Below are 18,648 nucleotides of genomic sequence, written 5' to 3' on the forward strand. Positions count from 1 at the left end.
TGACGTCAGGCTTCTTGGCAGGCTTGTCAATCTCTGTGTACATGCCATTGGAGTGCCCATCTGGATCCTTTGCAGCAGAACTCATGAGGAACCTCACCCTCAGTAGAACTGGCACCAGCCCTTTCCCCCACCCTGGTTATAGGGTATCCATGTCTGGTGACTCAACACCAGCAGATTCTGTTAACTTCTAAAGTAGGTATAGTTCCCATATCTGAGCTAGTAACTGCCAGTGTGAGAGTGAATATTTCTTCCTCATTAGATGCTTGTTCTTCTTGCGCTGCTCGCTCCTACACCAGTGTTTGAATAGGTGGCAGTTTTTGGATATGTGAAAGAATACAGGCATGTGGATAGGGTTATGGTTAGAGGAGGGAGGAAAAGCAATAGTTGCATGTTCGCACCATTTCAGTTTGTAAATCACAAGAGCTTGTGGGATGAGGGAAAGGTGGGATGTGAGCAAGGTGGATTAGATAATATTGTAATGACATCCTCTATGGTTTCAGACCCACCATAAGCCACTAGTCTCTGTCTTGATAGTTCCAATAATGACCAGTATCATCTCTTTTGTGGTTGTCCACTGCTGCCTGGGGTTATGTGCCACCTAGTCCTGTAAGAGAGAGGGAAGTGTGTCAGTGAGTGTGAAGCAACATGTTTGGGTGATATGCCTGACACAGATGAACAGTTGGCATTATGTGGGGTGCTGAGCGTGGGAGGGTGACGTAAACCTATGAATGTTGGGTGTGAGTCATGATTGATGGAAAGTGTTGTGGGTGAGCGAAGGGAATGTGAGCAGAGAAGTGCGTACAGCTAGAAGTTCATTTGTAAGGATATGGCACAGGAAGATGTAATCACTGAGATGAATCACTCATGTGAAGTCATTGAACTTTTTGTAGTGTTGTATCCAGCTTCTTTGGGTTAGATTACTGCCATTGACCACAAAGACAATCTGCTCCCCTGCTTCCATAGTAGCATCTGTCTTCCTTGGCCTCTGAAGGAAGAGGATGTCTTTCTTCATGTCTATCTCTTTCACCAGGCTCTCCAGTGCTGCATCATTGAACTTTGGAGCACAGGTTCTGGCCTTTCACATTATTTTCATTCGTACCCCTGCACAAAGATGGTTCTTTACCCAGTTTCAGCATTTCCCTTTAAGAATTGCAGATTGCCTTTAAGTTGTGCAGGCTAGCTTGACGTGGTGCTAGCTTCACATGAACTTCGGGATCTGCAGCATGCTGCCATCATAAAAATGTTTAGATAGCACCAAGTTTGTGTAGCACTTTGAATCATGAACCATGTTGCAATTTTCATGTCCATTCCAGGCCTTCTCCAGTTCCTCCCTGGAGCTTCAGTGAGAATTTGGTTTGTCTCCTTCCTAATAGATTCTACCTATTAGGAAATACAGAATGAAGAAAGACTTTGACACTGACTGTGACTATTCAAATCCATTCCAATTTGTTGCGCAACATTTTACTTAATCACAGCCCAGATCTTCATTCTTTTTCAAGTTTTAATGAATAGTAGGAATTGAAAAGTGATGGCAGCATGATTTAACCTTCTAACTTTTCCATCTAATCTGTGCTTACGGTCTTTCTGGGCCATCTGTTTCATTCAAAAGGTCAGACAAACAATATGTTCCCAGCCCGACACCAACCTTGATCAATCTAAAAGATAATTGTGGATGAGGAAGATCCTTCTTAATTCACTCTTCCACTCAAAAATCCTCAATTCTACCTATTGCAGCATCCAGTTATGTTTTAGGTAATTTGGTCAACTCTGTCAGTATAGCTGAGAGTCATTCCATGTGTTGATCTCTTTTGTTTGAAGTAGACCTTGTTGATAACAGTCCTAATCGTGTCCTTTACCACTTTGACTTTGACTTTCTGTCCCATTTTTCTACTCTCATGATCTAATTGAAAGCAATGCTTTGGGATTACATTTTCACTTTGTTTTTCATCCCAACTAACTCCAGAATGTAATTTCGCCTTCCAAGATTTCCCAGTCTTTACTCTTAATTCTGGCCTCTCCTTCTCAAGAAGCATCTGGCCTTTGCCTGTTTCTGCTCCTTGGTGACATAGCTGAGAAGCAGTACTCATTGGAGCAGAACCATTTGCCTGGACACAACTACTCGCTGGTGACACCTGCTGGTGTGACAATGCATTGTACGAGAAGAAATGATTTTTTTCATTTATTATTGTCTCTGTATTAGTAGACAGTGAAAAGTATTGCTTCTTGCACGTTGTACAAACAAAGCATACCATACATAGAGAAGGAAAGGAGAGAGTGCAGAATGTAGTGTTATGGTCATAGCTAGGACGTAGAGAAAGATCAACTTAATGCAAGGCAGGTCCATTCAGAAGTTTGATGGCAGCAGGGAAGATGCTGTTCTTGAGTCGGTTGGTATGCGTCCTCAGACTTTTGTATCTTTTCCCCATTGGAAAAAGGTGGAAGAGAGTATGTCCAGGGTGCGTGGAGTCTTTAATTATGCTGGTTGTTTTTCTGAGGCAGTGGGAAGTATAGAGAGTGTCAATGAATGGGAGGCTGGTTTGCATGATGGACTGGGCTTCGTTCTTGGCCCTTTGTAGTTTTTTGTGGTCTTGGACAGAGCAGGGGCCACACCAAGCTCTGATACAACCAGAAAGAATGCTTCACATGGTGCATCCGTGAAAGTTGGTGAGAGTCATAGCGGACATACCAAATTTCCATAGCCTTCTGAGAAAGTAGAGGTGTTGGTGGGCTTTCTTAACTAAAGCATCGGTGTTCCATTTGAAGTCAGGTTTAGAACTATTAGAGGAACATTACAGGAACACCATTTAAGACAAATTACCTTTGAAAGATTTCCAATAGCAAGATCAACTCATCTATTATCATTAGGTTTATCAGTGATTTTGCTGGCATGTTTGAAAATACATTTAAAAAGCCAACAGGACTTAAGAACATAAGAACTAGGAGCAGGAGTAGGCCATGTGGCTCCTCGAGTCTGCTCCGCCATTCAATAAGATCATGGCTGATCTTTTTGTGGACTTAGCTCCACTTACCCGCCCACTCACCATAACCCCTAATTCTTTACTGTTCAAAAATTTATCTATCCTTGCCTTAAAAACATTCAATGAGATAACCTCAACTGCTTTACGGGGCAGGGAATTCCACAGATTCACAACCCTTTGTGTGAAGAAGTTCCTCCTCAACTCCGGCCTAAATCTGCTTCCCCTTATTTTCAGGCTATGCTCCCTAGTTCTAGTTTCTTCCGCCAGTGGAAACAAATTCCCTAATTCTATCTTATCTATTCCCTTCATAATCTTATATGTTACTATAAAATCTCCCCTCATTCTTCTGAATTCCAATAAGTATAGCCCCAGTCTTCTCAGTTTACAATCCATCAGGCAAGGTGTGATGTTTAATAAACTGCATTTCCTAGAAATATGCCACAATTTAGATATAATAAACCTCAGAGTGAAAGATGAATATGCTTTAGTCAAGGGTATGACTTTTACATGGTGTAGCCAGTGATTTTAACTCTGCAAGTGGTTGGATTTTGAATGAGCTAAAATCTTGCATGAAATGCATTTCTGCTATTATTCAATGTTACTTTTTAATATCTGGCCATATTAGGTATTCTCAACCAGAAGTAAATGTTGTGGGGTATCTGGTCTGGTTGGCAGGTGATTTAAATAAAGAGTACAGATTGGGAAGGGAGCACTGTTGGGTTGCAGGCTGCCAACTTGCGCCTTAGCCTCACTGTACATACTGGATTTGATTGAAATTCAGTGCGTGTGTACGGTTTCTGCTATTACAAAGCAGTTTCACCTGGGGACAAGGCTGAACCAATGAACAGAATTGACCTTCTAATGGTGGAACTTCTATCTGATGCTCTGTCACCTTTGGAACCCCCAGCCCAGGGGGTCCCTGGGTCAAAGTTTATACCTTTTGCTAAGTGGTTACCTGTCAGGTTTTTGAGGAACGTTGCTCCTCCTTTCAGTGCCTCAACAGTGCTACGGCAGACCATTGCCCACGTAGCACACAAGAGATGACTGGACAGTAGAGGAGCTTAAAATATCTAGAGCCTGGCACCTTGGCAGACATCTGCAGAAATGGAAGCCTGCACTATAAGGTTAGTGAGTGCAACATTGGAGCAGGAGGAAAGTACTCCGAGGCCCCCTCCCTATCCATGATGTGGTGGGAAGGAAGGATTTCTTCGGCCAAGTCCTAGGATAAGGTTGTGAATTGGCAGTACGTGAGGGAAGTTAGTTTAGGCTCAGCTACTCCCCTTCCAAATAACATGTGGTGGTTGGGAAAGGCAAGACAAGTGGTCCTGGCAAGAGTAGGAGAAATAGATTGCAGTCAGAAAAATGAGGCAGCCATAGGTAGGACTATAGAGAATGATAGCTATGATGTTAGCTGCCAGGAATTGTGAGCTGGGCTTCGTTTTCACAGGAATCTCAGCATGTCTCTAACATCGGTAATAAACAACCTGACCCTGCATTGATTTATAAATTATTGTCTCTCTGTTTTTCTGAAATGCAGGAAAGCATGCCACAAACACCAACCTTTGCAGCAATGTTCAACAGCAGTGGCTACAGCCGACACCTGTACTCATCCAGGGAGGAGAATTGTGGAGGTCTGTTTTACCATGACAACAACCTTGTGTCAGGGTCTCTGGAGGCACTGATCCAACACCTTGTGCCCACAGTGGACTACTATCCTGATGTATGTATAATTCAACTGTGTCTGCATATATTTCACAGAGGAATTGTTTTGCATAAAAATGTATGCCAACAGATTGTTAAAGTGTCACCGTGGCACAATGGCACAGAGGTAATTTGGCCTTTGGTATGGATCAAAGCAGAAGATGTGAAGCAGCCAAGGTGGCCAGAATGCTTTGCCTTCTCTGCTAGCAGCTTTAGTAAAACTGGCAGACAGCAAACAGCTTTGGTGTAAAAAGAATAGAAAATTCCTCGCCCAACAGGAGTCCAGCACATCGTCACTGCATATTCCCAAAGCACGCCGGATTATTAGGAAAGTTGAGAATTTTGCCTTGAGTCTTTTCTGTCTGTTGTTTGATATCTTCTGGACAGCAGTGCAAACATTTGATTTGGAGACAAAAGTAGTAAATATTTTTGGAGCATGATTTGCAGAATATTTTTCACGCATGTGGGTTACTTGGGAGTTATGCTGGGGGAACAATAATAAGAGTGTATCAACAACAAGATGATTAAGAAATTTATTGGAAACTGCAGAGACGCAGAGGAGCTCAGCACTCCATCAAAAACATCCCTTTTGGCCCTCCCTATATGATCATCAAAAGATAATTAGGAAGTTACCTATAGTTCTGCTTTTGATGTCCTGCAGAGAGTAGAATGTTAATTAATGCAGAATGAAGGTTGCAAATCAGCACGTCTGTATTATTAATACACATGAAGCATAAATGTTCAGTGGCAGCTCAACAAATGCAAACTTTGTGATTTAGATATTGGCACTAATACCAGAGAATGACTTCAATTGTTCAACAAATACAGAATTAATTTTTCATTACTCATATCATAACGTTTCACTGGAGTATTTTTGCATAAGAATAAAGGAAATAGGAACAGGAGTTGGCCACTGAGCCCTTTGGGCCTGTTCCACCTTTCAACCAGATCATGGCTGCTCTTCCACCTTCCCGCCATTTTCCCACACTATCTTCATAATTCCTTGATATCTTTAATATCTAGAAACCTATTGATCACAGTTTTGAATATACTCAATGACTGAGCCACTGCAGCCCCTTCCAAAGATTTACCATCCTCTGAGTTAAGAAATTCCACCTCACCTCAGTCCTCAATGGCTTACCTCTTACTTTGGGATTGTGTTGCCTGGTTCTAAACCCTCTAGCCAAGGAAAATGTCCTTCCTTCATCCTACAAGTGAGCCCTGTAAGAATTTTGTATGTTTTAGTAAGATCATCTGTTACTCGTCTAAATTTTAGAGATTCTCAATGCATACCAACATATTGCCCTCAATCACACGTGCTCTAATTTTATTTATTAACCTTTTGAGTGAGACCTTATTGGAGGCCTTCTAAAGTCCACACCCACTGGTTCCTACTTATCTATTCTGGTAGTTACATCCTCAAAAATCTTGAAGGGATTCTCTCAAATAAGTTCTAAGTGTTCAATTTGTGCGAAAGCTGGAGTAAATCTCTCTGTTTTTTTCAGTGGGAGTTGAGAGAAGAATTCCCCACTCTGTGCACTGCAGAGGCCACCAATGTGAATATCATTAAATTTCAGGGGGTGAGGCCTATTCCCACTGGAGAGGCTGAAATCAGTGCGCTGAGCGGGCTACTGCACATGTGCCAATCTGTCAATGCCGAGATCAGCACATACATAGAGGCTCCGCACTGTTGGCCTCCTGATTACCGGCCAGCTCAATTGCTGGCCAGCCCTGCAATACTGGCTCTCCGCCACTTCATGGCCGCGATTGCTGGCCTCTGCTTCCCCCACTGACCTCTATGCAGAGTGGCAGCAGGCAGTCCACCCCACCGATTGCGCTGTCGGTCCCACCCCATCAGGCCCTCCCACGAGGCCCCACCCCCATGGCACTGTGCCCCTTGGGTATTGCCACTGTCCCCTTGGACAGTGCCAGGTGCACAGGCTGGCACTGCCAAGGTGCCAATGCCCTGGTGACATTCCCACTGCCCGATCCTCTGGGGAGGCTCCGATTGCCTCCTCTTCAGTCCAGCAGGGTCAGGCTGCTAGCTCCCTGAAAGTGGGGAGCTACTGTAATCCCCGTTGGAGTAAAACACTCTGGCGGGGGATGGGGGGGGAGGGGATGGTAGGAAGAGGCAAATGGGCCCAGAGAATTCAGTCCTGGGCCCACTCATTGTATTTAGATTATATTACAATGACCATGGAAGTAGTCTTTGAGTCTCCCCACCAGATTCCAGTGCGGAGCAGACACCGCTGAAATTCTGGCACCGGGAGACACAATTGGGGCACGAATGCTCATGCAAACCCTCGAATCGGCTGATGTGAACATCTCCTGGCCCACTGCGCTAACTTCCGAAATACACAGCATCCTTACTGAGAACCATATTGCTAATGCTCCACTGTCACTGGGTCAATTCTGGAACTCCCTTCCTACCAGCATTGTGACTGTAACTACATCACATGGACAACAGCTATTCAAGAAGGTGGGTCACGATCACCTTCTCAAGGCAATTACAGCTGGGCCTAGTCAGCGATTTCTGTATTCCAGGGATGACTGAGAAATTTGCATGTTTTGAAACCCCAATGGGCTGTGGCACTGATAAGTAATAGATGACAGCTTCGTACCTGCAATTCTGCATGCAAAGAGTTACTGAAATCTGCACTGCCATTGTGGCAACCTGGTGCAAGACCTTTCTCAACAGAGGGAAACAGAAATTTAAAAAGGAGGTCTGGACCCCGGGCATGGCATCCCCCACTTTCTCAGTTTGGTATGGTGAATTGATTAATGAAAGAGAAAAAAAAAGCAGTATGCTCTAACTCCTTCAAGATCTACGTTTTTAAGACTTTGGCTTAATAAAGTTTATTTATTAGTGTCACTAGTAGGCTTACATTAACACTGCAATGAAGTTACTGTGAACATCCCCTAGTTGCCAAACTCCAACACCTGTTTGGGTACACAGAGGCAGAATTTAGCACGACCAATACATCTAACCAGCATGTCTTTTGGAATGTGGGAGGAAACCAGACAAAACCTACACAGACACAGGGAGGACGTGCAAACTCTGCACAGAAAGTGACCCATGCCAGGAGTCGAACCTGGGTCTTTGGTGCTGTGAGGCAGCAGTGCTAACCACTGTGCCACTGTGCCGACCCAAACTAGCTAGTAGTTTGTTTGTTTTATAATTTCTGTGAAAGAATACTGAGTGCAACCACCTTTGTGTATCATTGCGTAGTTTTCCCTGAACTGACCTGCAGGAGCAAGGCCGGTTACAACACTGGGGAAACTGGGCATTCTGGATTTCCATGCCCCCTCCTGCTTCGTCTGCCGCTGAGATGTTTAATCTCAACAGCTTGTCTTTGACATTAGTGATCGGTTCCCCATCCTGTCAGCTGGGGCTTCAGTTGGGCAGAGAGCTGATCCCTGATAACAGCAGCAGCAGCAGCTAAGTCCCCGGGTGGCAGTTTTCGATCTGGGATAGGAGGGGGCCACAGTTGGTGGAGGGAGCTGCTGTTCATAGTGAATGGGGGAGATTGGGACCTTTGGGTGGGTGGGTGGGGCTCAAAGTCAAACTCTGGTGGGCATGGGCCTGGGGAGATTGCGACACATGAGAGCACAGCCCCGTTGTGGATGGAGGGCGTGGTTGAGGTATGAATTTGAGGTCATGGTTAAGGGATTTGAGATCTTGTGTTGGGTCAGCAATGGGATAACATCAGGACATGATGGAAGGGATCAGGGTCTGGTGACAGGGGAAATCAGGGCCTGGTGGGAGGAGTGATCTAGGCTTGGCGACCTAGTCCAGGGGGACATTTAAGGGAGTACATTCTACGGAGGCTCCTCAAGCAGGCGTTACCTGTCTACATGGGAATTCCAAGGGGTAAGTGTGAAGGCAATTATTTCCTGATTCCACAAAGTCTTCACCTTGAGGGTGCTGCTTGTGACCTGCACAATTCAGGAAACCTAATCGACTGCTGTTAAATTCAAAATTAGCCTTATTATTGTTATATCTAAAGTTGCAGACTACCCCCTTGAATCAGGTTGGCTGCCTGATCATCTTGCAGCTTCAGTACAGTTGGAATTAGGAAGGTTTGAGGCTGGTTTGGGTGGTGAAGGAGATTTCTGAGACTTTTACACTCCATTCCCACCCAGCAAAAGCCTTCACATTCTTCTCAGTTTAAACTGCCGTCATTACCTCCAAATGAAGGCAGTTGGACCAAGAGTAGTTAAACACAATTCATTTCTGAGAGTGAGCTTTCCTTGTCTTTCTCTTGCAGAGAACATATGTATTTACCTTCCTGCTCAGCTCTCGTCTTTTCATCCGGCCATATGAGCTCCTCGCCAAGGTTTGCCTCATGTGCATTGAGCAACAGAGACTGAATGAGGCCATTTTAGATAAGGTGAGATTGTCAAGGGACACTTTCTGTTTGCCTGGAGACTGATGATTTTGCAAACACTAATAAAAGAACATTTTTCTGAGCCTTTCCTCTCATAATTAATGGAATACAGTTTCCATTTATGTGCTGTAAGTGATTTTCTTCTGTTAATTTTTAATGAAAGAAAGTATGTTTAATGTCTCACAATTAGACGATGCCAGTGTCCTACAGATGAAATGCTAACTTGCATTTATAAAATTCTAACAGGGTTAGACAGATTCAGAAAGAATGTTCCCAATGGTGGGCTGTCCAGAACTAAGGGTGATAGTTTGAGGATAAAAGATAAACCTTTAAGAACCGAAAAAGAAGAAATTTCTTCACCCAGAAGGTGGTGAATGTGTGGAATTCACTATCACCGAGTGTAGTTGAGGCCAAAATGTTGTGTGATTTCAAGAAGAAATTAGACTGGGGCTAAAGGGATCGAAGGATGGGAGGAGGAAGGGGGTATCAGGATACTGAATTTGATCAGCTATGATCATAGTGAGTGTTGGAGTAGGCTGGAAGGACCTACTCCTGCTTCTAGTTTCTATGTTCCTAAATCTGTTGTAATTAAATCCAATTTTCTGACTGATTGCAGGCCAAAATAAGAAAATTTGCGCCAAAAATAGTGCAGCTGTTGGCTGAATGGACGGAGACATTTCCCTACGATTTTCGAGACGAAAGGATGATGAGAAACTTAAAGGACATGACACACAAGATAACCACTTTGGATGAGGTTAGTTATTTGGAAACAGCAGCTCGTCTATATTTGAATTATTAGGAATAGTTAATGGCAAATTAATAGTGCTTTCTGTGAAAAGTAAAAGGAAACACCAACCTGAGCAAATAAAACAAATAACTGGAAGAAATGGGAATTGAATCCAAACAGATGACAGATTTATAGCTCATATCCACACGGTTTATCATTAATTATGTCAGTTATGCATTGCCATAATTACCATATTTTGCAAGGAGCATCAGGCACCTATGATTAAACCCAGCTAAACTAATTTATTTATTTCTTACTTCTGAAGAAAGTCTAGACTCAGGTTTACATCATCTTGTTTTGAAGCATAACATTAGTAATTAAGTATTTAACTGCATGTTTATCAGTTTGGTGTGTGCTTGGAGATATATATTGGCCTTGACATTTACAGCTGGAGATTACAAAATTAGAGGGAGGAGTGGAATTTTAGATGTGAACTTACATGGTTTGAAGCATGTGACTTATCTCCTTGGGCTTTCCTGTTCTGCCAAGGAGGGAGGACTCCAGCCAGGGTACAGGAACAGCTTTTGCTCGGATCCAGGAGTGATGTTCAGGCATCTGATCCCCAACCCTAGGAGGGATCTTTGCCTGGACATGTGCCATTTCATGCTTCTCAAAAGCATTCCTGTGTTTCATTCAATGGCATTTTGTTTCTGAGAGTTAAGAATTTTAAATCCAAAATCCAAAAAGGTTTGGGAGTTAGGGGGACATATGCCTGCCCCTGCTGGCCCACAAGCAATGCTGTAAAGGTACTTATCATCTCCTTAAAGTTGCCCTCGCCTCCCTTCAGCTGTCTGGTTTTCTAAGGCCTGAGAAACCTGGCCAGTCACTGTCAAATCAGAGGCTGTTTCTTTAAAATATTTTAAATTGGTGGAACGGTGGCACAGTGGTTAGCACTGCTGCCTCACAGCACCAGGGGCCCAGGTTCACTGTCTGTGTGGCGTTTGCACGTTCTACCCATTTCTGTGTGGGTTTCCGCTGGGTGCTCCAGTTTCCTCCCACAGTCCAAAGATGTGTGGGTTAGGCTGATTGGCCATGCTAAATTAACGCTTGAGTCAGAGGATTAGCAGGATAAATACGTGGGGTTACAGGAATAGGGCCTGGGTGGGATTGTGGTTGGTGCAGACTTGATGGGCTGAATGGCCTCCTTCAGATTCTATGATTCTACTGTCTCACGTCCCAGCAGTAGTTTATCTGCCTGTCTCTTGTTCCTGCCTCCACTTAAACCATAAATAGGCAATTGTGGATGGGCTAAAAATGCTAAAGATTAGCATCTGACCAGCCACAACTACTCATTTTTGGATTTAAAATTCTTAATTCTTAGAAACAAAATGCCATTGAATGAAACACAGGAATGCTTTTGAGAAGCATGAAATGGCACATGGTTTGCAGTGGAAGGTGAGTAATAAAAAACAACACTTATGGATTGTTGGTGATTCATACCAGAGGTGCTGACCATGGGCTGAAGTGCAATCCTAGATTTAGAACCATATTTTTCTTAACTGTATCACAGCGTTAACATGCCACATTGTCTGTGTTCAAAATATTGACCTGCCCTAGCTTACCTTTTCTAATTCATCTATAGGGGGATGGGGCTCCCAAATTCATGCTTATCTTTCCCAGAACTTAATGTTTGGACCCTCCAATCATGCATCTGCCCCTGCCACAGTACCAAAAAGACACTTGTCAAAGTCTCAAATGACATCCTATGTGATTGTGACAAAGGTAATCTGTTCCTTCTTGTCCTTCTTATCTCGCCTCTAGCCTTTGGCATGGTTGACTAGAGCACTCTCCTCCAACATCCTCCACTGTTCGACTAGGTGGGACTGCACTCAACTTATTCTATCTTTAACTATAGTTAGAATATGACTTTCAACTCTTCCTGCTCTGTTCCACTGTTACCAATGGTGTCCCTCCTATTTCTCATCTACATGCTACTCCTCCATGACATTACCTGTAAACACATCAGTTTCCACGTGTATCCTGACTCTACCTCACTACCATCTCTCCCGATCCCTCCATCACCCCAATTCTATCACCCTGCCTGCCACAGAATCAGAGCGGGCGAGGGGCAGACAATGGAAATATCCGTTGTCCTCAGGTGGGATTTTCTGGTCTCATGCAAGCGAGGCTGTAAAATCCCGTCCCATGTCTTTAAATTGTCAGGCTGCTTTGATAACATCCAGTACTGGACTAGGAGAAATTTTTTCCAGTTAATTATTGGCAAGACTGAAGCAGTATCTTCGATGCCCGCCACAGACTCTGCCCTCTCACCATACATCGCCCTGGCGACTGCCTGAGACTGAACCAGATTGCCTGATCATTTGATCCTGAGATGAACTTTCAACCATCAATCTTTGCCATCATTAAGACCATCCATGGCTACCTCTGTTACATCCTTCGCCTCCACCCCTGTCTTAGCTTTTCTGCTGCTGAATCTCCCATTCGTGTTTATGCTAGCTCCAGACTTGATTATTCAAGTGCGTTCCTATCTGGCCTTCCACTTTCTACTCTGCATAAACTTGAGATCATGGAAAACTCATACTTACACCAAAAGCCTTTCATCCGTGACCCCCTGCTTACTGATCCACATAGTATCCCACTTAAAAAATACCTCTACTTCAAAACTCTCACCTTTGTTTCCAAATCCATCCTTGGTTTGACCCTCTTTCTGCCTCTGTAATCTCGCCCATCCACACAACCCTCCGAGATACCTGCACTCCTCTAATTCTGGAGCATCCCTGATTTTAATTTTCCACCATTGGTGGATGTGCCTTCAGCTGATAAGCCCAAAGCACTGGAATTCCCATCTTAAACCTCTCCACATCTCTACTTGCTTTCTCCCTTAAGACACTCCTTAAATCCTACCTCATTGACCAAACTTTTGGTCATCTGTCCTATTTCCTTATGTGGGCTAGCATCATATTTTGTTCTATAATACTCTTGTTATGTTTTTTTATGGGACATTGGCATCGCTGGCTAACCAGCATTTATTGCCCATCCCTAGTTGCCCCGATTGATACAACAGAATGGCTTGCTAGACCATTTCACAGGACAATTGAGAGTCAAACAAATTGCTGTGGCTCTGGAATCACATGTAGGCCAGATGAGGTAAGGACAGCAGATTTCCTTCCCTAAAGAAATTAGTGATCCAGAAGTACGATGCAGGTTTGGGGGTGGGACATTATACAATGTAGCGTTAAGAGAGTGAGCCCTCCTCCCCTGCTCTCTGTAAAATTCAGCTTCATTTCAAAGGGTATTACTGAGAGTCCAGAGTCACATGTAGGGCAGACAAGTTAAAGATGGCACATTTCCTTCTCTGAGGATATTAGTGAACCAGTTGGATTTGATGACAATCTGGTTCATGACCAAGCATTGCTGATAATAACTTTTTATTCCAGATTTATGTAATTAATCTGAATTTAATTTCCCCAGCTGCCATGGTGGGATTTGCATTCATGTCTCTAAATTATTAGTCTAGGTTAATTCCAAACTCCAAATTGATTGCAATAGGACACATGTGAATAGATTCACATTTAAAGTAATGTGAAGCTCATCTGTGAAAGATGTCAGCCATAGGAATTGGCCGTAATATTCCGTGGGTAAATTATCAAGGCTTATAAAGGGATAGAAATGGTAAATTAAGATTCTCACCAAGGGGTTAAATTACCTCTCAGTCTCCATGGTAGTGCAGCTTCAGTTGATGGGCTTCTACTTGATGACCTCACTCTACAGGCATACATAAACCACACATCACAAACTCTACATCTGTTTTTGACAGCGATCCAACTTAGCCCCTGGGGAGTGGTACAGAGCATTAAAGATGGACTAGTTGAGATTATAATGGATAATAAGCACATGGTAGATTTGGGGCAAAATCTTACTCTTACCAAAAGATGGCTAAGTGCTGGCTTCTGTGAGAAAAATGGTGTTTCTCTTTGGAGATCAGACCAAAAAGTAACTCCCCCCACCACCCCACACCAAACACTTGTGAATGTAGCCCAGTTCATCATGCAAACCAGCCTCCCATCCATTGACTTTGTCTATGCTTCCCGCTGCCTCAGAAAAGCAGCCAGCATAATTAAGGGTCCCACGTACCTCTGACAAACTCAACTCCACTTTCTTCCATCAGGATAAAGATATAAAAGTCTGAGGTCATGTGCTAACTGACTCAAGAACAGCTTCTTCCCTGTTGCCATCAGACTTTCGAATGGACATACCTCACATTAAGTTGATCTTTCTCTGCACCTTAGCTATGACTGTTAATACTACATTCTGCACTCTCGTCTTTCTTTCTTTATGAATGATATGCTTTGTCTGTATAGCGCACAAGAAACAATACTTTTCACCATATGATAATACATGTGACAATAATAAATCAAATCAAATCAAAGGTCTCAAGAGCTTCCCCCTGCCGCCTGATCAGAGTTGGCATTCACTCCTGGCGATTGGAGCCAGCATTCACTACTCCCCTCCCATCAACTCTCCCCAGCAGTCAGTGCGCCCTCACCCATTCTTCCTGAACAGCAAACCCCTTCCTCCGACTCTGCCCCCCCCCCCACCCCCACCCCCAACCGTCTACACAGTCACTGCTGGCACCCCACTCTCTTCCTCCCCTGAATATCAAACTGTTGCCCCTCACCCAGATAGCCATTGCTGGCATCCCAACTCCCACACCCAACACCCCCGCCTGCCCGCACGACCACTGGTAAATGATTCCCCCCTGCCCCGCCCCCGTCCCCATGAGGTTCCCACTAGGGTCCATCCCAGGCGCTGCCCCATGGCACAGGTTGGCACCATGACAATCTGGCAGTGCCAGACTGTGCCAAGGAGTGGTGCCAGGGGACATTGCCAGAACACTCTCTGACCTTGTCCATCTCCCCCAGGGGCTGTACTCACCTTTACACTCCCAAGGGGATCCCCATGACAGGTTCACAGCTGAGTGAACCTAGCGAGGTTTCAAAAAATGTCTCGGCCTTAAAACATGGTGGGTTCTTTCTTAATATGGTAATGTATTGAAGTGTGTTTCAACCAGGTTCACTCCTGTTGTGAGAATGAACCTGATTACATCGCCAGTGAGGGGCAGGGAAGGTTGGAGACTTTTGGGTTTTGTTGGATCTTGACCAGTGAGCTTGGAGCCAAGAGCGCCCCTGTTTTCACAGTGGAGGAAGAGGACAGAATATCTCAGGTAGAAGGCAGTCTGAAAAATGAGTTCAGTGGAATAATTACCTGGATATGAGCGTGATAGACACATCTCCATGAAGTAATGGATTCTGCCCCAGGGTTTGAAAGAAAATAGTTGAGGAGATTGCAAATGTATTATTCATAATTTTACAAAGCGCTCCAGATTCTGGAGTTATCCCTGCGAATTGGAAAATTTGATATGCTGCTCCATTACTTAAGTAGGGATGCTGTGCAGTACAAAATGAAAGAAAGTTATATTATAAGGACAGCTCATATAAAGTTTTATTCCTTCCCGTTTAGAAGGTTGATGGATGGGTGTTCAAAATCATAAAGGATTCGGTGGGTCAGACACATAAGCCGTTTCATCCAATGGAGCAACCCAGAGTATGATTAGAGCTTAGCCATGGTGCTGAGGGGTGGGGGTGTGGGGGTGGGGGTGGTTTGCCACCTGTTTGGCTTGGGCCTCTTACACTGCTGGTTAAATGCTGACCAAGTGGGCATTAATTGCCCTCTAAAGATATCATTTGGTCCACTGGTGAGCAGGTCACCAAATGCTACTCCCTCTTGTGTTGTGGCAGGGATAGGGATAGACAATGAGCAAGCCACTTGTTGGATCCCGCTTGCCTCCCGTGCTTTCAAACCAGCTTTCAAACCTGTCCCTGTGTCCAGCACAGCTTAGATCAGAAATTGAACAGAATGGGGGTCGGAACTTGGGAAACAATGACAATGAGCTGCTGTGCTGCAATGCTTAATCATATTACGGTGTTCTCTCTAATTCTTCTATTCAGTTAGCTTTTAATTTAAATTGCTCTATTTCTATTGAAGCCATATGATAGAATCTGTGTCTTTTTAAATGCTATTTGTGTAATGGTGGTATTTGAACATTAGGAGCTACATTGCTTAATATTAGTTTTGATTTCTTGACTCATAGGATAGAATTTAATATTTAATTTCCTCCCCTTGGTGAATTTGGTAGCGGGGACATCACATGGGAGGGGGCCCTGCTAACTGATCCCCCTAACCATGATTATGTCTGTGACGTGAAGGCCTTCCTGCCCCATTATGAATTGAGATCCTTAAGTGGGCAATTAATGTCCACTTAAGGACCTCATTTGGCTGCCACTTGTATTAACGCAGTGGCGAGCAGGGGGCTTACCATGCGGGGAGCGCAACAAGCTAATGTGTGCTTTGCCCCTGGGGAGGATGGGAGTGGTGTGGGCCCATACAAAGGCACAGTACCTGATCGAGATCCAGCATCATAAAGGGGGCCGAGTGGGTCTCGTTCTGTGCCCTGGCTGTAACCCCCTTTTCTGCCATGACCCTTACTCTGTGACTACCTTCTCATCGTCACTCCTCTGTGGCCTGCGATCCATCAGTGGCCTCAGGTGGCTGTCATACCAGCAGCAGTCACCGCTTCCTTGCTGTGCACAGAGCTCCCAACCCCCGATTTCCTTGATGCTGGGGAAGACCTGCTGCTGCCCAGTTCAGTTGGTCTTTCTGAAAAGAGGCAACATTACTGTCTCTCTCCAGCCAGTGTGCAAGTCCCCATCGCCTCCATTAAACACTACACTTAATCTTATTAGTGCTTCTCAAGTCTGATTCAGTTTTGGTGCTACCTTGTGGTGAACCAAATTACTCTCCTCCAAATAATTTCTCTCACACGAGTTGCTGCACAATGACTGACTGATTGCATCCTGATCTTTGTCAACAAAAACAACTCCAATCAGCTGTCTGATGTGCACCCCGCAGACAATAGCAATGGCCCTTGTTGCCCAGGGAGCTTTATCTCACTATGTCTTGACAGAGCAGGATTATCTATGTTGACCTCTTTTCAGCTGCAAGTAAGTAGTAATGATGGGGGAGAGAAAAACAGAAATGGAAGCATGCTTCTCTCTATGCTGGGGTTTGTATTTCTCCCCAGTTGTTCACAATCATGTTATTTTGTGATACTGTCATTATGAAAACAATACACTTAAAGTTTATGCCTGCCTTTGGGCAAAAGTAAAATGGTGCGTGGATTATTTAATGAAACCATTTGTACAGCCATTGCTGTATTGCCTACAAGTACTATTAGATACAAGACTATTAGATACTGTAGCTTGAAAGACTTGCACGAATGAGAAAACTCATGAAATCATGTGGAGTTTTCCATTGCCTTTCGTACGCGCACAATAATTCTGTGATATCAGGTATTTAATTCGTAGCCCAAGCTCAATGCCACCGTTTATTCAAGCAAACCGGCATTATAATTTTAGATTAGTTGCAGTTGGAAAGACTTGAACTCTGATAGAGGTCAGCATTCCAACCTGCTCACCATTGGCTGTGATGAGCTTTAGTAGTTCTCAGTTGCTGCAGTAGTGAGAGCAAACAGATGGCTGGACATTAGACAAGTAATGAAGGGAAAGAGAGGGGAAAAATGCCAAAAATAACACTGCAGTCTTTTCTCCACACAAACATTAGTTTGTTATCAATTTAACAATGTGACACATTTCTTCCTGATGGCATTGCTGCTTGTTGTGAAAATTGCTCAGGCGTAAGTTAGTCTGTTTAGGGACATCCAGAAAGTATTTGTGAAGATTCATTTGAGGTACTTCTCATGTAAATGTATTCTTTTTGGATGTTTCAAAAATGTCACCAGAAGCATCCGAGAATCACAAGCATTTTTACAATGCACTAAAGGAACAGCAGTGGAATTCTTTCCCCAGATTCCTACTGTTGAGCAGATTTATATCGTTTCAATGAATATCTAACAATCAATGTATGCAAATTTCTTTCTAACTTTATGCAGATAGTGGATTAGATTAGGATGCAGTGTAATAGGTACAATTTAGTGATGTTATATTTTTAAACTCGAGGCAAAATCTGTAATTTGGCACTTATTAGAAATATATTTATGTATGACTGCAGAGTTGCCCCCTTATAAAGTTTGCCACAGAGTGAAGGCAGCACAGGAGGAACTGTGGCAGCACCATTCACGTGAACACACTGGGCTGGGTTATCCGGCTATTCATCACCACTCCGCGAGAATGCCAGCTGCCAGCAAGAATGGAGAATTTTGCCACTCAGGCAAATCTCCATTCACAGTATCGGGACTGGAGAATCCCAGCTGCAGGTGAGCTCGGAGAATTCTGGCCACAAATTAGGAACAGGATGCCATTCAGCTCCTTGGGCCTGCACCGCCATTCATCAAGATCATGGCTGTTCTGATTGTGGCCTCAACTCCACATTCCTACTGCCCCAATATCCTTTGACTCCCCTGTTGGTCAAAAATTGATCAACCACTGCCTTAAAAAGATTGATTGACCCTGCCATCTCTGAAAAAGAGTTCCAAGGTTTCACAACCTCTGAGAGCAATTTCTTCTCATCTCAATCTTAAATGGGAGAGTCTTTATTTTTAAACTGTGCCCCATAGTTCCAGTCTCTTTAACAAGAGGACACATCTTTTCAGCACCCACGCTGTCCCTTCAGAATGACACAGTGGCACAGTTAGCACTGCTGCTTCACAGTGCTGGGACCCGGCTTCAATTCCAGCCTTGGTTGACTGTGCGGAGTTTGCATATTCTCCACGTGTCTGTATGGGTTTCCTCTCACAGTCCTAAGATGTGCGGGTTAA

The 18,648-nt window shown here is 44.1% G+C and overlaps 1 protein-coding gene across 3 annotated transcripts in view; it reads left to right on the top strand.

Annotated features, from left to right (window-relative positions):
* Positions 1-18,648, top strand: part of rasgef1ba (RasGEF domain family, member 1Ba) — a 63,622-nt gene that overhangs the window by 15,840 nt on the left and 29,134 nt on the right. For 2 of the 3 annotated variants that reach the window (XM_080198882.1, XM_080198891.1), the window contains exons 2-4: positions 4,516-4,698; positions 8,948-9,070; positions 9,684-9,821. In XM_080198882.1, the coding sequence (XP_080055008.1) occupies positions 4,522-4,698; positions 8,948-9,070; positions 9,684-9,821 (438 nt within the window). In that variant the 5' untranslated portion in view covers positions 4,516-4,521. Of the gene's footprint in view, positions 1-4,509; positions 4,699-8,947; positions 9,071-9,683; positions 9,822-18,648 lie in introns of those variants that run through there. The other variant, XM_080198873.1, reaches the window with a different exon arrangement.

Source organism: Carcharhinus amblyrhynchos, chromosome 1, assembly GCF_965287045.1.
Source record: "Carcharhinus amblyrhynchos chromosome 1, sCarAmb.v2.hapA, whole genome shotgun sequence".
Taxonomy (NCBI): domain Eukaryota; kingdom Metazoa; phylum Chordata; class Chondrichthyes; order Carcharhiniformes; family Carcharhinidae; genus Carcharhinus; species Carcharhinus amblyrhynchos.